This window comes from Ipomoea nil, unplaced genomic scaffold, assembly GCF_001879475.1.
Source record: "Ipomoea nil cultivar Tokyo-kokei standard unplaced genomic scaffold, Asagao_1.1 scaffold1407, whole genome shotgun sequence".
Classification (NCBI taxonomy): domain Eukaryota; kingdom Viridiplantae; phylum Streptophyta; class Magnoliopsida; order Solanales; family Convolvulaceae; genus Ipomoea; species Ipomoea nil.
In genome coordinates, this window is record NW_017617835.1 from 6453959 (window position 1) to 6474683 (window position 20725).

The window sequence follows — 20725 nt, forward strand, 5'->3', positions numbered from 1 at the left end:
AAAAAATCAACAAAATTAGCTCAATCAATCAAAAAAAAAAAAAAAAAAAAAAAAAGAAACTGCTGGCAAAACTTGTACATTTAATTTATTGGTAGGAAGGATGGAAGCTAGGTAGGATGACTACATAATAGCGCAGGCATGTGGATTGTCATCGCTGAAAAGAGAAGCAACAGCCTCGTCGGGAGCCACAGCGACAGAATAGACAGCAGGAGTGTGGAAGAAGGTATGCACACTGGGGGCGGCCACGTTTCTGGAGGAAATGGAGTCGTAGTAACCGGCGGCAATGTGATTGGGATACTGGTAAAACGAAGCCAGATGGGAGTAACCCACCGGGTAAGGCCATGGCTCCGCCGCCTTGCCTGCTCGCTTAATAGCCCTTACCACCTTCTTCTCTTCAACTCCGTAACCTCTCACCGTGATCTTCTGTGTCTCCATTTCTATGTCTATATCATCCACCCCTGGATGCATGCATGCCACTCCACTCATCGTATTTCATTATTTTATCAATATTTACAAAATTTCAATTCAGATAGATTTCAATGCACTAACCTTTGAGCTTTAAAAGAGCTTTTCTTAGCTTAGCAGCACATCCTTCGCAATCCAAGTTTGGAACTCTAACCTCCACCATCTGCAAATTAAATTATTAAAACCAAATCACATCCATATATTATCATATCACGTACAGTTATTATTATTAGTCACTTACAGACATATCGATCAGAAACTAAGGTAGCTAGCTCAGAGAGATGGCCGGCCGGCCGGCCTAGAGACGGCGGAGATTTCAAAATATATATGCAAGCTATCACGGACTAGATCGAGAGTGAGTACTCGAGGATGGAGGATGATTTACGATCAGTGCAGTGCGTGCATTGTAACAATGTAATATATATATAATAATATGGCCTGGGTAATACCTAACAAACAAATTAAAAGAAAAGAAGCTAGCTATTATATTATGTCCGACCATGCATGCCAGAATTACTCATTACTGCATCAGATCACCTGCATGCAACAGGTACCTAGCTAGCATAGCATTGGGCTTTGAGAATATAATGGAAAGCCCACATCTTCATTCACGCGTGAACTACTGGTTCCCCCTCGATCTTCATTTCACTTTTTCCCCACTCCCATCCCCAAAGCAAAATGCCTCTCTCTCTCCCTGCACCTGTACTGTCACATACTCTGTAGTGTAGTGTGTATGTGCACAGCTTTAATTAAGAAATATTTACAGATTTACTACTACTACTATATCTAAATTAAAGTTGTTTGAGATATATATAAAAGGTACATAGCCTGAGAACGTAACATTGGACCACTCTTTGCCATTTACCAGCTACTGTATATGCGTTTTGCTTAGCTTCTTGTGCATCTCCACATCTACCTCCTAATTTATTAAGAAATAAACAACAATATATTTAGCAGGGGAAAATTGCACTTCTTTTTTCACTTTAATTTCAAAAAGTAAAAAAATTTACAGTTTAGTAAGAGGAATTATAATTTCTCAATTATTTCAAGAATTGCAACTCCTAACTCCCTTAAGAATTGAATTGCCAAGCATCTTGCTCAATTGACACCTCTCTGTGGCTCTCAGCTCCTTGAGGGAAAGTCACAGGATCGAACCCCGGTAGTCAGGCCGACATGAACGCGTCTAGAGTATGTTAAATTTGTTATTTTGGCGCGATTTGAAGGGTATATATAAATAGGTCTAGTCAATCATTATCATATGATTCTTCATTTTTTTCTTTCCCTCTCTTTGATTTAATTTGGAAGAAACATCTCAAACAACATTCGTCCTTGTAATTGATCTACATTTGATGAAGATTTAAGTCCTTGTAATTGATCTACATTTGATTAAGATTTAAAACAATTTTCAACTTATGATAGATTCAACGTAACTTTACTTTCAATTTCAATATTGCATCTCCAATTTCTCTTTTTGATTAAAGCTAAGTTTACTTAATTTGTTTCCTTTACATTTTCTTCTATTCAATTGTTATAGCTTGCAATGACTTCCATTTTTATTTGTGTGTGTTTCAATTTAAAATATAACTAGCTAGATTCATATAGGAATTTGGATCCCCTTGCGTCGTGTTTAGTATGAGTAAAAAAAGAGAAAAAAGTTAAGAATCCTCTCTAACGGCTCTAGGGTTGCGCCATATTTGGTAAGTTTCCCGGGGGTTTCTGGTGAGGATGGAGGCCGAGGTGGCACAGCCACCCGCCGGCGGTAGTGACACGGTCATGACAGATGGAGGGCCGCGATCCTTTAAGCGATTTAAGCACACAAAACGATCCTTTGCGGAGGCAACGACAGATCCGTCCAACCTTGGCGATGAGGGCGTTTACCGTGAAGAAGATAACAACTGGTTTGATGACGAGGTCTGTGCTGAACCGGAAAACGAGGGGGACCCCAAGCCGATCATAGAAGGTGTTCCGGTGGTTCGTCTGCCTCGCGATCTGAGAGCTGAAATACTTAAGCCTTGGAAGAACGCTCTACTGGTCAAGTTTCTCGGAAAACAGGTGGGATTCTCCCTCTTCCAACAACGCATGACCAAGATCTGGAACCTGCAAGGCAGATCCAACTTTGTTGATCTGGGATGGGGTTGGTTCGTGGTCAGATTCCAACTCCAAGCCGACTGCATGCATGTTTTGACTGATGGCCCTTGGAAACTTTTCGATCATTACGTCGTTGCCCAGCGTTGGAAACCAAGATTCAAGCCGGCCACAACGAAGCTTGAAAAGATGGCAGTTTGGGTGAGATTACCGGAACTTCCGGTTGAATGCATTAGAGACGATGTAATTAAGATTATCCTAAAACAAGTCGGCACCCCGCTGAAACTGGACCGTACTACGTCGGGTGTTGACCGGGGCAACTTTGCTAGGGCGGCGGTGGAAGTCGATATCTCCAAGCCACTTGTTGCGCTCGTTCAAGTTGAAGATTGGCTCCAGAAAGTTGAGCTTGAAGGTATGCATCTGATCTGCTTTGAATGTGGAGAAGTTGGTCACCGTTCCTCCACGTGTCCGAAGAACTGTGATACTAATATGGAGGGAGGGGAGAAGGAGACCGAAGCTAGCGCAAATCCAGACATCACAAGTATGGATGCCATTACAATGACCACTCCTACTAAGTTGCATGGTTCTTGGATGATTGTCCAGCGTAAAAATGGAGGGAAAAAAGGTGCAAAAACGAATGCCAAACCAATCACGAAACAGACACCGAGGAAGCAGGGCAAAGGAAAAACTCCAGAAGGAGGAAAACACCCTCAGAATAACGTTCCGCCACCTCTTCCCGGAGCCGATAATGGAGAACCTCCAGCAGTCAAGAACAGAAGAGAACAATCGTCCGGCGTGGTCTCAGGTAAGGAGCCAGAATCTTTCTCGCTTACTACATCTAACGCCTTTGGCAGCCTGCAGGATCTTGAGGGGTTGGTCGACACTCCCATCATGGTGGAAGACACAGCTAGAAACAAGATAAATCCGAAGGACAAACAACCGAAAAGGCAGACTAAAGGGAAGAAAAAACAAGATTTTCTTCCAGTACAAGACAACGTTAAAAAGAATTCGCCGGCAGTAGACACTTACCGTTTCACGGACAGGGTCTTTGTCTTTGGTAACTCTTCTGGTCCAAACCACCCGGGAAGGGAAATGGAGATTACTCAGTCTACGCTTGAGGAAGGCGGTACAAATACTTCCTCGGCTCACAGACCGTCTCAATGATCGTCCTTTCGTGGAACTGTAGAGGGGTGGGTAACCGGCTCACGGTGAACCACGCAAAGTCTTCGATGAAAGATAAACAGGTTGGTGCCATTTGTTTTCTTGAGACTAAAACGAAGGATGTCTCAAAGCTCAACAAAATGGCTAACTCTCTTGGCTTTGATAGTAAGTTTATTGTTGAACCATTAGGTTTTGCCGGTGGTCTAACGCTCCTCTGGAGAGCTTGTCTTTTTAATTTTGCAGTAATCAAAAGCACTTCTCAAGCAATTCATGGGATAGTGCATGGGCAAGGTGTTAATGTACGGGTCTCCTTTGCTTACGTACGACCTAACAGATTGGCCAAAGATAGATTTTGGACGGAGTGTAGGGCCTGTAGCATGGATATTAAAGAACCTTGGATTATGTTGGGTGACTTCAATGAGATTGCAAATACCCAAGAACAATGGGGCAGCTTCTCTGTTAACGCTGGACGCTGTCTAAATTTTGTTGAAAATTATAATAATTGTGGGCTCTTAGACATGGGGACTACAGGAGTTAGATATTCTTGGTTCAGACAAGAAGGTGGACGAACTGTACAGCGTAGGAAACTGGACAGAGCCCTTTGGAATCTGGAGGCTCAGAACCACTTCCCTGAAGCCAAAGCTTTTATTCTTGCCAGGACACACTCAGACCATCACCCCCTGAAGTTCGTTAGTGAGGCCGGCATTCCCCCAAGAAGAGAATCTAGACCTTTTCGCTTTGAGGGGGCTTGGTTGTCGCGCGATGACTATAGAGATATTTGGAGTGGAGTTTGGCGAAAGGATCGCTTAGATGTAGCAGGGGCTATTGATGAGGTGACCAAACAGAGCAAAGTTTGGAACAAGGAAATTTTCGGCAACATCCATGGCAGAAAGACCAAGCTCCAGGCACGTATTAAGGGGGTACAGGAATCGCCTTTCTACAATACTTCGAGAGGTCTCCAAGTCTTGGAAAAGAAGCTTATTACAGAGCTAAACGAGGTTCTTAAACAAGAAGAGCTTTTCTGGTTTCAGAAATCCAGACGTACGTGGATCCAGGATGGTGACAGAAATACCTCCTTTTACCATAAATCTACTCTTGTTAGACGCAATAGGGCCAGGGTCAGGATGTTAAAAATTGATGGTGAGTGGAATTCTGATTTTGACAAGATCTCTGAACACATCTCTAATTTTTTTATTGATCTGTTTGGCAGGAAAGTCAACACAAGTGATAACTCGACTGACTCCTATGGGGGACCCAGACTGGAGGGAGCCCAAATCCGCAGCCTTGCAAGGATTGTAGATATGGGCGAGGTCAGAAAGGCGGTTTTTGGTATGAAGAAGTTCGGTAGTCCTGGTCCAGATGGAATCCAAGCTGCCTTCTATCAGGCTTTTTGGGAGGAGGTTAAGAACCCCATCACCTCCTTCGTCAGAGAAGCCATCAGCAATGGTAAAGTGTCTCCTACTTTCCTTGAAGCTTTCATCACTCTCATCCCCAAAAAGGATAGCCCTGAGTCGGCTAGTGATTTTAGGCCTATCACGCTCCTGAATGTCAGCTTCAAAATCATCTCTAAGGTGATTGTTAATCGCATGCGGCCCATTATGAAAAACCTCATAGGGCCCTACCAAAACAGTTTCCTCCCTGGGAGGTCCACTGCAGACAACATCATTCTTACGCAAGAGGTTGTCCATTACATGCGGCTCAGGAAAGGGAGGAAAGGGCTTATGGCGGTCAAACTCGATCTCCATAAAGCCTATGATAGCATTTCTTGGGAGTTCCTGGAGTCCACACTGGTGGAGTTCAGGTTCTCCCAGAATTTGATTCGTTTGATTATGTTTTCTGTCAGGGAGAGCTCTATCTCACTCCTATGGAATGGAGAAAAGTTACCGCCCTTCCAACCGGGGAGAGGTCTCAGACAAGGGGACCCGCTTGCCCCCTACCTCTTTATTCTCGTTATGGAAAGACTCTCTTGGGACATCCAAGAAGAAGTTCGGAAAAAGAACTGGAGGCCCATCACCATTTCCAGAGGTGGAACGGGAATTTCCCACCTTTTCTTTGCAGACGATTTAATGCTCTTTGCAGAAGCTTCAGAGAGTCAGGGGCGTACTATCATGAACTGTTTGGGTAACTTCTCGAGAAAATCTGGTCTAAATATCAATTTTTCCAAATCCAACATTTTCTGCAGCCCAAACACTAGTATGGAGAACAAGAGAGGTCTCAAAAGATTGACAGGAATTTCGGTTTCTGATCACCTGGGGAATTACTTGGGGATCCCAATTCTTCATAAGAGGGTGTCTAAACAAACCTTCGGGTACATTCTGGAGAACATGAGAAGGAAACTAGCTCAGTGGAAGGCTAACATGCTAAGTTTAGCGGGAAGAAGGACTCTGGTTCAATCCGCCCTTTCTTCGATGCCGGTCTATACCATGCAGGTCCTGAAACTACCGAGGGGAATCTGCATGGAAGTTGATAAAATCTGTAGAGATTTCTTATGGGGTGATACTGAACAGAAGAGAAAGCTGCACTTAGTTGGGTGGAATGACATCTGCAAACCAAAGAACGCGGGTGGCTTGGGAATCAGGAAATGCTCAGACTTCAATGATTCCCTTTTAGCTAAACTTGCTTGGCAATTAAACACGTGTAATGATAAGTTGTGGGTTAGAGTTATGAAAGACAAGTATGTAAAAAATTCAAATTTTTTTACTACACCCACGGCCACGAATTCCTCTTGGATTTGGAAAGGTATCATCAGAGGACGCTCAACTGTTGAAGTCAGAGCAGCTTGGAGGGTAGGGAGTGGCAACACCCTGAATTTTTGGTCGGACTGGTGGACAGGCGACAAACCCCTTGGCTTACTTGACAATATAACCATTCCGGACGCCATTACGAATGCAAAGGTTAGTGATTTTATCCTCCCTAACCGTACTTGGGATACTAACAGGCTCCTTTCCTATCTCCCTACTAGGGTGGTGGACAGCATTCGGGCTACTCCCATAGCCGCTTGCGATCAGGTGAAGGACTCCCTCTACTGGCCGAATTCACCTACGGGTGCATTTTCGGTGCAGAGTGCTTTTTGTTACATTGCAGGTACTAACGAGGACGTTATGGATTCTGCTTGGGTATGGAAGACACGCGTAATTGAACGATGCCGGCTCTTCTTGTGGTTCATAACCAAAGGTAGACTCCTCACAAACATGGAACGCAAGCGAAAGGGGTTGACGGATGATGCTTTGTGCACGACTTGCGGGGAAGATGAAGAAACTTTGGCCCACGTGCTTCTGGAATGTAGCTTTGCCAAGGAATGTTGGAAAAGAACATACCATCCGGTGTCCTTCAAGTACAGGTTGACTACCTTCCTACAAACTTGGCTTAAGGAAAACTGTACCTCCTCAACATGGCAACACGGCTGCCCATGGGGAGTCACCTTCATCTACACATGCTGGGAAATATGGAAAGCTCGCAATCGGAGGATTTTTGACAACATCATCTCGACCCCCGTTGACGTTGTGCGCCGTGCTGGCAATCTGGCATCAGAAACCGTCGAGATCTTCTTAAAGAACAAATGTGACCGAGTTGGCAGACTAAGGTGGGTTAGTTGGCATCCCCCAGAACCGGGTTGGATAAAAATTAATACAGATAGGGCTTTCAAAAGCAGCACGAAACTGGCGAGCGCCGGGGGACTTGCAAGGAATCACAAAGGAGACTGGCTTTGTGGGTTTTACACAAATATTGGGGTTTCTAATAGCTTTGCCGCGGAACTGTGGGGCCTAAGGGAGGGTCTACGGTTGGCAAAGGACAGGGGGTTTAGAAGGGTCATTCTGGAGTTGGATTCTGAAGCAGTGGTGGCAGCCATGGACGGGGACAAGACTATTGAAGAATGTTCCTCTTCCACCTATAAAGATTGCAAACTGTTGGCCTTGAGTATGGAAAATGTGATATTCAGGCACACGTTGCGCGAAGGCAATAAGTGCGCGGATCACCTGGCGAATCTGGGCCAGTCTGCAAGTTGGGGGACAACGTGGCTTGATCTCCCTCCGCCTAGTCTTAATCATCTGCTGGAAGCTGATGCCTACGGGGCAAGCTCTGCAAGAGTGTGGTAGTCTTTAGTGTTTTCTTTCTCCCGTGAGTACGGGTCTTTCTTCACCCAAAAAAAAATATAGGAATTTGGATTGACCTTGTATGGATGCTTGAGTGAATTAAATAACAATTGATATGATGTGATGCATTAACTAGGGTGTTGTGAATTGGTGATTTGTATGAACTTCGTACTCTTGTATAATTAGGATCCCATTATACAAGAGATAGGATCATGGAGGTGCATTGTCACCATTAGATTGGGATAACACTATAGTTGGTTACGTTCTATGGTAGATGGCGACTTTTGACGGTTCGATCTTACCGGTCGTCGAATTATCGCTAGAGATGGATAAAATTGACGTGAAATTCTAATGACCTGTAATAGCAGGTCATTTATAGATTTTTGGACTTTATTGTCTCAATATAACATATTAAATGTATAATTGTACTTTTTAAAAGTTTAGAATGTTAATTAACTTTTCGGGTAAAGTTTAAGGATTTATTTGACACTTTTTTCATTATTTTATTTATTTGCTGTTGAATAATTCTATCTTTATGTCAAGATCCTATCTTTAAAGGATCTTATTTTCAAATGCTTTAATCCTACTTTCTAGTTGTCTCATATGCCTATTTAAAGGCACTTAGGACATACTTTGAAATCACTAAGTTTAAGCATAATCAGCGGATCCAGAAAATCATCCGAGTGGGGGAATATTAAATAACGTTAGAAATGTCAATGACAAAAATCAAACAACCATAATAAGGTTAAAATACAAAATACATTATAAATTACAATATATTTATGAAAAAAATATGAATTATAACCAATTAGATAAAATAATTTGAATAACAATATATTCATAAATACTTTTAAATTTTAATTTCTTTTAGTTAGATCGATTTTTCTAATTTAATTCGAATACAATAAAGTATATTATAAACGTGTATACTACATTAATTAAATGATTTATAAAAACTAGACTAAAAGAGCATTTAATTTGTTAATTAAATTATTCATAAAAAGTTATTAGTTCTTCTCTAGTTATTAGTTCATACTATGGGTTTGGTTTAATCCTAACCCTAAAAAATCAACGAGTCACACACTAAGCATAGCAATGATATCAAATGGTCAATCGATTTTTTATTCAACCCTATAGAATTCAGTATTAGAAATTAGAATTGCTCCCTTTGATTGACCAGAAAAAGAATGACCGAGGTTCTCTGCTTTTGTTCAATTACTGGTATCGAAGGGAAAAATAAGTAATAAAGGTTTATTAGGCCTCGTCCAGAAATATCCAAATTTTTATGCCTAATACCCCATAGATAGTTTGAACTGGATAAGAACAATAATCAATTTTAGCTCGAATAGTTTGTCGGGATTTAACTATTTATATTCACATTAACTGAAACTGATAATAAATAAATAAGAAAATGCCAAAGATACAATTGAAGATAATATTAAATGGAATTTCAGAATTCATATTTATATTCAAAATTCATATAAATCTAAAATGAAAATATATTCTATTAAAATAGAATAAAAAAATTTCAATTCAAAATAGATATGATCTGGAAAAAAAGATAGAAAAATCCAAGTGCAGTTATTGTACGAGGTCTAGTCAAAGCAATATGGAAAGGTTTATAATATATTGATATGAATAGTAAGATCTGCCCCATAATCAATCCAGTTTTTGCTACTATTCTCTTCTTGGTTTCTTCTTCCTCCTCAAAAACCAGACTAAAAATATTTAGATTATCTTGTGAAGAAATGAAAGAGAGAAGATAATTAAAGTGTTGCTAATGAGATTTGAACACATGACATAAGTCTTTTATAAAATAAAATTTGAAATTCAATCAACAACTAAGCTACTCAAACTATTAATATTTTTAACATAAATATAAATTTTATATAATATTTCATGCTATATATATATATATATATATATATATATATATATATATATATATATATATATATATATATTCAAAGTTACATAACACTCTTAATTAGTAAAATTTTATAAATAATTAACAGGAATCATGATTAATAATAAATGAATTTGTTGTCATTAATGATGAATATTATAAATCAAGTTGTCAGATCCTATACCTAAAGTATGTATATATGACAAACTACAAATGTAAGGAATAAGGGCATTGATAATAAAATATTAATTATATATTGTGCAATAATAATTTATCTTAATTTCTATCATGTGATAAATTTTAGGATTCCTATGGCGCAACTTGCTATAATGTCCGTTAGCGTGTAAAAACTCGATGAAAAAAGTCAGTGTAGTCTTGTTATTCAAGCCCTTGATCGCTTAGGGCTCTTTCTGTCAATAGGCTATGTACTTACGTAGTTACGTAGGCTCTCTCACTCATATATATGTATGTATGTATGTATATATATATATATATATATATATATATATATATATATATATATATATATATATATATAGGGAAGAATTCAGGTCACAGCTTCCCGTGCGGTTGTGCGGTTAGATATGAACCGTTGATCAAATTTAGATCAACGGCTCAAATCAATGAAAATTTAAAAAAAAAACGCGTGTCTGGAAGAAAGAAGCATAAGCTAAAAATGGCGCACCTTAAGTGATAGAAACACGCACCTTAAGTGTTAGATTTTAAGCACAAACTCACGCATATTAAGTACAAAACTCACACACATTAAGCACAACCCCACGCACATTAAACACAAAACTCACGCACTTTAAATATTAGCTCACAGACTTTAAATTTCAACAACTACTGACATTAAGCACAAACTCACGCACATTAAGTACAAAACAAACGCACATTAAGCACAACCTCACGCACATTAAGTACAAAACCCACGCACTTTAAGTATTAACTCACAGACTTTAAGTTTTAACAACTACTCACATTAAGCACAACCCCACGCACATTAAGCACAAACCTCACACACCTTACGCACAAAACTCACGCATCTTATATACAAAACTCACGCACATTAATCACAGATTCGCTCACCTTAATTTTGACCTAGATGCAAAAATTACAAAATTACCACCGCGTTTTTTTTTTTTTTTAAATTTTGGTAATCTGAACGTTGATTTAAGCGAGATGAATGACCCAGATTAAACCGCACAACCACACCTGGACACACTAACCACACCAGAACCTAATTCTATATATATATATATATATATATATATATATATATATATATATATATATATATATATATATATATATATATATATATATATATATATATATATATTTTCAAAGTTACGTAACACTCTTAATTAGTAAAATTTTATAAATAATTGACAGGAATCATGATTAATAATAAATGAATTTGTTGTCATTAATGATGAATATTATAAATCAAGTTGTCAGATCCTATACCACCTAAAGTATATATGTATATATGACAAACTACGAATGTAAGGAATAAGGGCATTGATAATAAAATATTAATTATATATTGTGCAATAATAATTTATCTTAATTTCTACCATGTGATAAATTTTAGGATTCCCATGACGCAACTTGCTATAATGTCCGTTAGCGTGCAAAGACTCATGAAAAAAGTCAGTGCAGTCTTGTCATTCAAGCCCTTGATCGCTTAGGGCTCTTTCTGTCAATGGGCTATGTACTTACGTAGGATGAGAATTCAAAATCCAAAATCAATTACAGAAAGATAGGAATACAGGAGAGTATATCTGAGTCTATCTCTAACTGTTCCTATCTAACAGGTTATTAGTAGAAGACTAGTTCTAACTATACAATAATAACTATATAGTATAAACATAACAATTAATATAACTCATACACCCCCTCAAGCTGACGGTGTAAGAGACACAACGCTGAGCTTGTCGCGTAGAGCAATAAATCTTGGCCCAGCCAGCGGTTTAGTGAGAATATCTGCAAGCTAATCCTTCGTAGACACAAAATTAATCACGAAGTCACCACTGGCTACCTTATCACGGACAAAATGATAGTCGATTTCAACATGCTTCGTTCTGGCGTGAAAAACTGGATTAGCGCAAAGATACGTCGCTCCTAAGTTATCACACCATAAAGTAGAGGGTTGCCCCGAGTGAAGACCTAACTCTCGAAGTAGGGAAACAACCCAAGTAACCTCAGCTGCCACATCAGCTAAGGCTTTGTATTCTGCTTCAGTCGATGAGCGTGCAAGTGCTTCCACCAGTAGCTCCGCCTTGCCGAGATAATCACAAGGCGTCGACGCCCCTTGCCGGAGCGCCTGGAATTGTCTGAGCAGGCTCAAGCAGCGTGCCTGCATATTGGACCCGAGAGTTGCATCTCCAGACTTCAGCGGCGGTATTCCGGCCAACCGCTAGGTGCAACACCTCGTCGGACATGGATAATATTAGGAGGCTCAGAATGGACTGATCCTGGAGAACCCAGGCCTTATGTGCTGGGTTCGGAACTGATGGAGCCGAGGTGGTGGCGCCGGAGCCAGAGCCGCTGGAGGTCTCGGTGATGAACGCCGGCGGACACGGGTGAGTACCATCAACAAAGCCGATGAGATCTTGACCTCTAAGGAATGGGAGAAGTTGAGTTCTCCAAAATAAGAAGTTCCTAGAGGTTAATTTCATTGATATGAAATGATGGGCTCCTGCTAATGGATTTCCGGTCGCCGGAGAGGAACCGCCGGCGGCGGCAGACGGAGTCCTCTCGGACGAATGCGACGACATAAGGGTGGGGTAAGGAGGGGGTTAGGTGTTTTGCGGTGGAGGATCGTGTTTAGGCTGATACCAGATGAGAATTCAAAATCCAAAATCAATTACAGAAAGATAGGAATACAGGAGAGTATATCTGAATCTATCTCTAACTGTTCCTATCTAACAGGTTATTAGTAGAAGACTAGTTCTAAACATACAATAATAACTATATAGTATAAACATAACAATTAATATAACTCATACGTAGGCTCTCTCACTCATCTACCCGAGTTAAGTCTGGAATGTACTTTTTGGGCTCCAGCATGCTCCCGGCAAAATGTGTTAATAATCGATCGGCTAAGTACTCAAAGCTGATAATCGAACAGGGTGATAAAAATAAAAAATCAACGCTTCACAAGGCCAGCCAACGTAAGAAATTAAAGAATGCCCTAAAAATTATCTGGTCCTCGACTTCGACCACTTGCATCTTAGCCTGAATGCTGATGAAGTGGTCGTGAGGGTCACGAGATCCATCATAAGATGGGTGCTCTGGTAGCTTGAAGTCCCTTAGGACTGTGCGCCTCTGAATGGTCGCCCCAACACCCGTAGGGACTTTGCTGCAGATTGCTCCCTAACCCTCCACTAATCGGGTGGGTGAGCAGTGTCCGGCTCAACCACCCAGCCGATGTAATGCTGATCAAGCCGGAGCTGCCGGGCATTGACATTTTTTATTTATACATGCATTGCGTGTATGAATGAATAGTATTATCACTGCACACCCGGCTTCTGTGCCGCCAATTTTAGCGGATCTCACACTATGCCAGCGTAGCTCCCCAAACTGTTGATCTTTAATGTTTTCTTTCTTAGATTAAAAATAATAATAATAATAATAATAATAATAATAATAATAATAATAATAATAATCTCTTAGCTTGTTAGGTGAGGTGACATGCTCTTTGAATTATTATTTTTATTTGCATTTAAAGAATCCATATTTGTGTAGAAAAACATGCCTGCTTTTTGTTAAGCCATATCTCTCGGTAGATACGGTAGTAGCCAGCTGCAGCTATTGAACTGAACAATTCAATTCAAGCTAATTAAGGTAGAAGGTTGAAGAAACTAATGAGAGAGAGTAGGGTAAATGGATGGGGACTTCATCGACATTTCATAGAGACGGCCTGGATACCATTACAGCATCTTCTCCGGTCTTCATCAGCGGTGGCTATCTTCTTCTTCCTAGCCCTCTGCGCAGGAGTTTTAGTCGCCGTGCGGTTTCTCGACGAATCCACAGTTCTTGTAAGTTCAAATATTATATTGCGCGCGCGAGTGCTGGCCTATATAGCTACATACATTTTTCTCTGTTTTTGGAATTGATACTGTTTGTATACATTTTTTGGTTATCATATCCCTGAAAACTTACTCTAGCTTTAAAATTATATATAATTTGCATGCAGTCGTGGTCACTCTCTGGAAAATTCCTTCAGAGACCAACACAAGATGTGTATGAAACAAAAAAAGAAATTGATCCTCTGAATTGTTCATTTGTTAACCTCACAAGAAGTTGTCCGGCTGCTAGCTACTACGGCCCATCATTATATGATGATGAAGAGGCAGCAGCAGTTCCATCCCCAAAAACGTGTCCAGATTACTTCCGTTGGATGTATGAGGACCTATGGGTTTGGAGGAAGACAGGAATTAGCAGAGAAATGGTTATGAGTGCCCAAAGGACAGCCCATTTCCGGTTGGTGATAGTGAATGGGACAGCATACGTGGAGAAATACAGAAAGGCATTTCAAACTCGAGACAGTTTCAGCCTATGGGGCATTTTGCAGCTGCTGCGGAGGTACCCTGGTAAAGTGCCGGACTTGGAGCTCATGTTTGATTGTGAGGATCGACCAGTCATCAAAGCCAGGCATTTCCAAGGTACCACAGGAGCCCCTCCTCCTCCGTTGTTTAAATACTGTGCCAGTGATGAAACTTTGGATATTTCTTTTCCTGATTGGTCATTCTGGGGATGGCCAGAAATGAATATTAAGCCATGGGAGGGATTATTGAAGGACTTGAAACAAGGGAGTGAAAAGATTAAATGGATTGATAGAGAAGCATATGCCTACTGGAAGGGAAATCCTTCAGTTGCAATCAGAAAGAATCTGCTTACTTGTAATGTCTCAGAAAGCCAGGACTGGGGTGCTCGTTTATATACTCAGGTAAGACGTACCACGTACATGCATATATTATATATGATGAAATTAACTGGTTACTTGGATGAGTATGAGTTGATCTGAATTATTATTATGAAACATGCATATATATATATATATATATATAATTTGCGGGCGTGCGGGCGGCAGAATTGGATTGAAGAAGAAAAGCAGGGTTTCAAGCAGTCCAACTTAGCGAGTCAGTGTACACACAAGTACAAGATCTATATAGAAGGAAGGGGGTGGTCAGTAAGCGAGAAGTACATATTGGCGTGCGATTCTCTAACGTTACTAGTGAAGCCCCGTTACTACGATTTCTTCAGCCGAGGTTTGGTGCCGTTGAAACACTATTGGCCGATAAAGACCAAGGACGACAAATGCAGATCCATTAAGCACGCTGTTGATTGGGGCAACACCCATCCCCAAAAGGCGCAACAGTTTGGCAAAGAAGGAAGCAAATTCATAGAGGAAGAATTGAAGATGGAGTTCGTTTACGACTACATGTTCCACCTGTTGACCCACTACGCCAAACTCTTGAACTACCAGCCAACTGTACCTCCCCAGGCACTTCAACTCTGTTCTGAGCTAATGCTTTGCCCAGCAACCGGACTGGAGAAGCAGTTCATGATGGATTCTATGGTGAAGACTCCCTCCCGGACACCGCCTTGTACCATGCCGCCTCCTTTTGATCCCGCCACTCTTCATTTCCTTCTCCGCACTAAACAAAATTCAATCAATCAGGTCCATTCCTGGGAAAACCACTACTGGAATAACCATCAAAACAGTGCCACCCCTATATGATATACAGGATAATAACATACCCTCCCTCCCTCCCTCCTACTAAGGTCCTTAGAGTTGGGGATTCAATATTTTAAGGTAAGGATCAAATATATTTTCCAACTCCCTCCCTCCCTGTATACATACATACATCTATAGCCTTAAACCAGCTGACACCAGAAACACATGCAAAACCTTTTTTGTTTTTAAAGAATACTAGTATTTGCCCGGGGACAAAAATTTATAGGTATTGTTGTAATGTTAGGATACTAAACATAATTAGTTTTATTAAAAATATAAGTTTAATTATGTTATTATTATGTTGATTTTAAAATTTATTGTTACTTATATTATTATTATTATTTAAATTTGAAATAACTAATTTAATTATATGACTAACGTATTTACTAAGACTATGTGGTCTAATGGTACCCGGGTTGGATTTTCATTTAGAAGGTTATTACGAGTTCGAGCCTCAGTGGAACCATTGAGAAAGTATATGAACAGATACATTGTAAATGTGAACACAATAAATGCATTCATATTGCTAATCTCATTTATATTAATGATCTTACAAATCTATTAATATGCATTCACACTTTACAATAGTGGAAATGGATGCAATACAGTTTATACACGCACACAAATTAAACATATATTCAATCTTACTAACCAAATATTTTACTATATTAATAAATATATCTATTTTCAAAGTTACGTCGTAACACTCTTAATACGTAAAATTTTATAAATAATTAATAATATTATCAGCCCGGAATCATGATTAATAATAAATGAAATTATTGTCATTAATGATGAATATTATAAATCAAGTTGTAGAAATATGTACATAATTAATATCGGTGTATGCCCGGCCGCAATGTAAAAAGATGAGTACATACCCAAAATGATCCCTCAACTATAGCTAAATTAACAAATTGGTCATCGACTTTCAATGTTAACCAATTAAGTCCTTAACTTTACAATTTTAACACGATTTGGTCCTCCGTTTGTTGACTGTGATTTTTGAGGATATATATGTAATTTCATGGTCCGTCGTCGGTTTTTTAAGGTTCCAGTTGTATTTCCAGACCGCACTATTACATTTGAATCCACCGCCGAAAGCAATCTGCCAAATCATGTCGCATTTCTTCATCCTCCCTTTGGATTCAATGTAGTTGAGTTTGTACCAGAGCGAAGAAGACGATGTGTTTTCGAACCGGTGCAGTGTCATCCTGGAGGCCTCTACGTGCTCCGGCGAGAGCTGCAGGTTCTTTTGGAGATCGTTGATGATGGCGCGGCCGCCGGCGTTGATGCAGAAGTGTTCGAAGGCCTGTTTGAAGTCGGGAATGTAGGGTTTCCATTTGGGATTGAAGATTTTCCGGTCGATTAGGGTGAACAGGAAGAGGAGCTGCTTCGACGGCGGGAGAACGAGCGGGCCGATTGTGGTTATGTTGGATTTGAGGGCTTCGCCGACGATCACCATTAGGTCTTTTGAGAGGTTGATTCCGACTTTCCCTTGAGGATATTTCTGCTCGTAAACGCAACGGTAGGCTTTATCGTCGGCACCCTTGTGCGTGCGGACCACGTGCATGAGCCGGTACTTGGCCCGACCCGAATCGCGCTTCTTGTTGGACACGAGAATCGCGGCGCCGCCCAGTAGACTCAGACACGGTTGTTTGTGGCGTTGGACTGATGAAGATTGTAAATTGGGTTGTAGCGCCGGCAATGATGAATTATGCGAAGGTGTTTGGGCGGTCGATTGTGTCGTGGCAGTATGTGAAGGCTGGGCGGTGAAGTGTGTCATGGCAGTAGATGAGGGCGGCTGGGCAGTGGCTTGTGGATGGGCAATAGACTGTGTCTTGATAGCGGATGAGGGCGGGCGGTGATGAAATTACATATATATCCTCAGAGATCACGGTCAACAAATGGTCAAATAGACGGAGGACCAAATCGTGTTAAAATTGCAAAGTTAAAGACTTAATTGGTTAAAATTAAAAGTCAAGGACCAATTTGTGAATTTAGCTATAGTTGAGAGACTATTTTGGGTATTTACTCTAAAAAGATCATATTTTAAAAAAAGATAATGGTGCGCCAAATATGTTAAATCATTTACATAATTTATGTAGAATTATATAAATATACAACCCGATAGAGTTTCCATGCATATATTATGGTAGGATTTTATTTTAATTTGGTTAAAAAGTATAATTACTATATACTCTATAATAATATTGGTGACTAAATAAGCAAGAGAGGCAAATAATTAATTACTCCGTAATTCCGTATAGTAGGTGTGAATTAAAAGTAGGTGTTGTGGGGGCGGGGCACAAATATAAAAAAGGGAGGAATGATTATTGAAAAAAAGAAATAAATGTAGATACGTTACGTTTTGAATTGAAGGAAGGAAATGAGAGGGACAAAGGTGCGTGGGTGGTGGCTGCTGGCTCTCTTCTTCTTCTTCGTGTTTCTCTTCACAGGCCAATTCTTCGTCATAAATAATATTCACTGGCTCCACTCCACATTCCCAGTAAGTTCAGTTCCTGAACGACTTTCTATCTTTTCTTTTTTTTTTTTTTTTTTTTTTTTTTTTTTTGGAAAAGACTTTCTATCTATGTATCTATCTATCTATCTATCTGTCTGTGTCTAAGAAATGGAAAAAAAAAATAATAATAAGGGAGAAGTGTCAAATAGGCCCATGTACTATTGTTAGGTGTTCAATTCCCACTATGAACTAAATTAAAAGCTAATTAACCACATTTACCTACTAAATTTGTTCAATTAACTTATTTCGCAGGTAATTGATTTTTTTTGCAGGTTACCAATTCAATTATTAAAAAAATAATTTAAAAATTATTACAAAAAAAAGGATGTATTATTTTTTTATTTTATTTTATTTATTTATTTTAATAATTAAATAAGTAACCTGTTATTAATCTGTAAAAAAAGTCAATTGAATAAAATTAACTCGTAAATAGATCTATTTGACACTTAATTTAGTTCGTGGTGGAAATTGAGCACTTGGCAGTAGTAGATGAGCCTATTTGACACTTGTGCCTAATAATAATGATATGAAATGATGGGCGCATGCAGTCGTCGTTGTGGTGGTCGGTTTCGGGAGAATCTGATGAGAAATCCCCGGCGACGTGTCCGGATTACTTTCGTTGGATCAATGAGGACCTATGGGTGTGGAAGGAGACCGGAATTACGAGAGAAATGGTGATGCGCGGCAAAACGACAGCTGCTTTTCGGTTGGTGATAGTGAATGGGAGTGCGTATGTGGATTCGCATTTCAAAGCATTTCAAAGCAGAGACACTCTTACTGTATGGGGAATTTTACAATTGCTAAGGAGGTACCCCGGTAAAATACCTGATTTGGAGCTGATGTTTGATTGTGAGGACGAACCCGCCATACAAGTGGAACATTTTAGGGGCCCAAATGCCACTGCCCCACCACCCTTGTTTACCTTTTGCGCCGATGATTCAACTTTCGATATTCCATTCCCTGATTGGTCATTCTGGGGGTGGTATGTATATATAGTATGCATTCATATTCAATTCAATTCAATTCAATTCGTGCGTCTCTTTAATATTAATTAATATTACATACATAAATTCAGGCCAGAATTGCATATTAGGCCATGGGAGGTACTATTAAAGGAGTTGCAACAAGGCAATGAGAGGATTAAATGGGTGGACAGGGAACCGTATGCATTCTGGAAGGGAAATCCTTTCACCTCTATAAATAGGATGAATTTGTTCTTTAAATGTAATGTGTCAGAATATCAAGATTGGGGGGCTCGCCTATATAATCAGGTACGTACGAATTCATATATTAACTAGGTACATATTTTTAGACTTGAATATCAGTAGGTGTCAATTACTAGTTACAAGTTACATTTTAAATTAATGAATTAATGTAAAACAACTACTAATGGTCCTGTATGTATGTATATATATAATGGAATACGTCCCATTATTATTTTAAATTTGTAGAATTGGACTAGTGAGGAACAAGAAGGTTTCAATCACTCCAACTTAGCCAACCAATGCACTCACCAGTAAGTGCTTATTATTTATTTCTAAATTATCTGGAATTATATTAACTGTCAACTATTACATAATGTGATAGATAATACCATATATTTTAGATGGGTGGTAGGATCGAACATGATAGTAAGTTATATTGGTGTAGATACAAGATTTACATTGAAGGAAGGTCATGGTCTGTGAGCCAGAAATACATCTTGGGATGTAACTCTCCAACATTGGTGGTGAACCCCCGTTACTTCGATTTCTTCTCCAGAGGTCTGATGCCAATGAAACATTATTGGCCAATAAGGGATGAAGATACATGCAGGTCTATCAAGCATGCTGTTGAGTGGGGGAAGAAGCATCCAAAGCACGCACAACAGATTGGGAATGGTGGGAGCAAATTCTTGGAAGAAGAATTGAAGATGGAGTATGTGTATGACTACATGTTCCACCTGCTGAGTGAATACAGCAAGTTGTTGAAATACAAGCCAAGTGTACCTCCACAAATGCTGCCACTCACCTCCCACCATGTGCTTTCCCTCTCACAAGGACTGGAGAAGCAGTTTATGATGGAATCTATGGTTGAAGCTCCCTCCCACACACCGCCATGCACCATGCCGCCCTCTCCTGCCCCCGCTGCTGCTCTTCATTCCATTCTCAAAAACAAACAAAATTCAATCCACAAGGTACACTCCTGGGAAGATGATTACTGGCAGCACGCAAATTTCATTGGAGAAGACTAGCTACCTACCTACCTACTGCGGCCCGGCCTACTACATACAAAAACTAAACTATATATATATATATATATATTACTCACATACATCCATCATATATCCATGCTGCCGGATTGCTAACTATACTATATAGCTTCCTACTTTCTTCAATGTCATCCATCATCTCTTATCTATTGCAGTAGTAAAAACTTTAGCCATTTAAGTGGCAATTTTATGAAAATATAACATTAACATATTTAGTTGGGTTTATATTTTAAGTTAAGTTGTATAATTTATTTAAATTTCTCCATTAATACAAATAAGTAAATATATATATATAGAGGATTGTATATTATTTTATAAATCTATAAATATTTTTTTGAATGCTACTGACTCTATTACAATGTATTAGTATCTATAAATATACTATGTCTATATATAATAAAAACCCCAAACTCTAATAATATAAAAATCTCAAAGAAAATTATTCACTCCCGTGGTTTTTCTTTTAGTCTATGTTTGGATATTTATGCTA

General features: G+C 39.5%; 4 protein-coding genes across 4 annotated transcripts; 2 read left to right on the forward strand and 2 right to left on the reverse strand.

Annotated features, from left to right (window-relative positions):
* Window positions 1–37: 37 nt before the first annotated feature.
* Window positions 38–842, reverse strand: LOC109186292 (heavy metal-associated isoprenylated plant protein 31-like). The gene is made up of 3 exons (XM_019336214.1): window positions 707–842; window positions 550–628; window positions 38–458 (listed from the first exon to the last, which is right to left on the reverse strand). The coding sequence occupies exons 1-3, from the start codon at window positions 710–712 to the stop codon at window positions 121–123; spliced, it is 423 nt and encodes a 140-aa protein (XP_019191759.1). The 5' UTR covers window positions 713–842; the 3' UTR covers window positions 38–120.
* Window positions 843–14104: 13262 nt separating this feature from the next.
* On the forward strand, window positions 14105–15463 carry LOC109186285 (O-glucosyltransferase rumi homolog). Its single transcript, XM_019336209.1, has 2 exons — window positions 14105–14668; window positions 14813–15463. Exons 1-2 carry the CDS (start codon window positions 14120–14122, stop codon window positions 15461–15463), a joined length of 1200 nt encoding a protein of 399 aa, XP_019191754.1. The 5' UTR covers window positions 14105–14119.
* An 82-nt stretch (window positions 15464–15545) lies between these two features.
* LOC109186286 (3-ketoacyl-CoA synthase 5-like) lies at window positions 15546–17246 on the reverse strand. Its single transcript, XM_019336210.1, has 2 exons — window positions 16630–17246; window positions 15546–15609 (listed from the first exon to the last, which is right to left on the reverse strand). Exons 1-2 carry the CDS (start codon window positions 17244–17246, stop codon window positions 15546–15548), a joined length of 681 nt encoding a protein of 226 aa, XP_019191755.1.
* Window positions 17247–17861: 615 nt separating this feature from the next.
* On the forward strand, window positions 17862–20383 carry LOC109186707 (O-glucosyltransferase rumi homolog). The gene is made up of 5 exons (XM_019336814.1): window positions 17862–17969; window positions 18533–18966; window positions 19060–19255; window positions 19436–19500; window positions 19635–20383. The coding sequence occupies exons 2-5, from the start codon at window positions 18656–18658 to the stop codon at window positions 20215–20217; spliced, it is 1155 nt and encodes a 384-aa protein (XP_019192359.1). The 5' UTR covers window positions 17862–17969; window positions 18533–18655; the 3' UTR covers window positions 20218–20383.
* The last annotated feature ends 342 nt before the right edge of the window (window positions 20384–20725 follow it).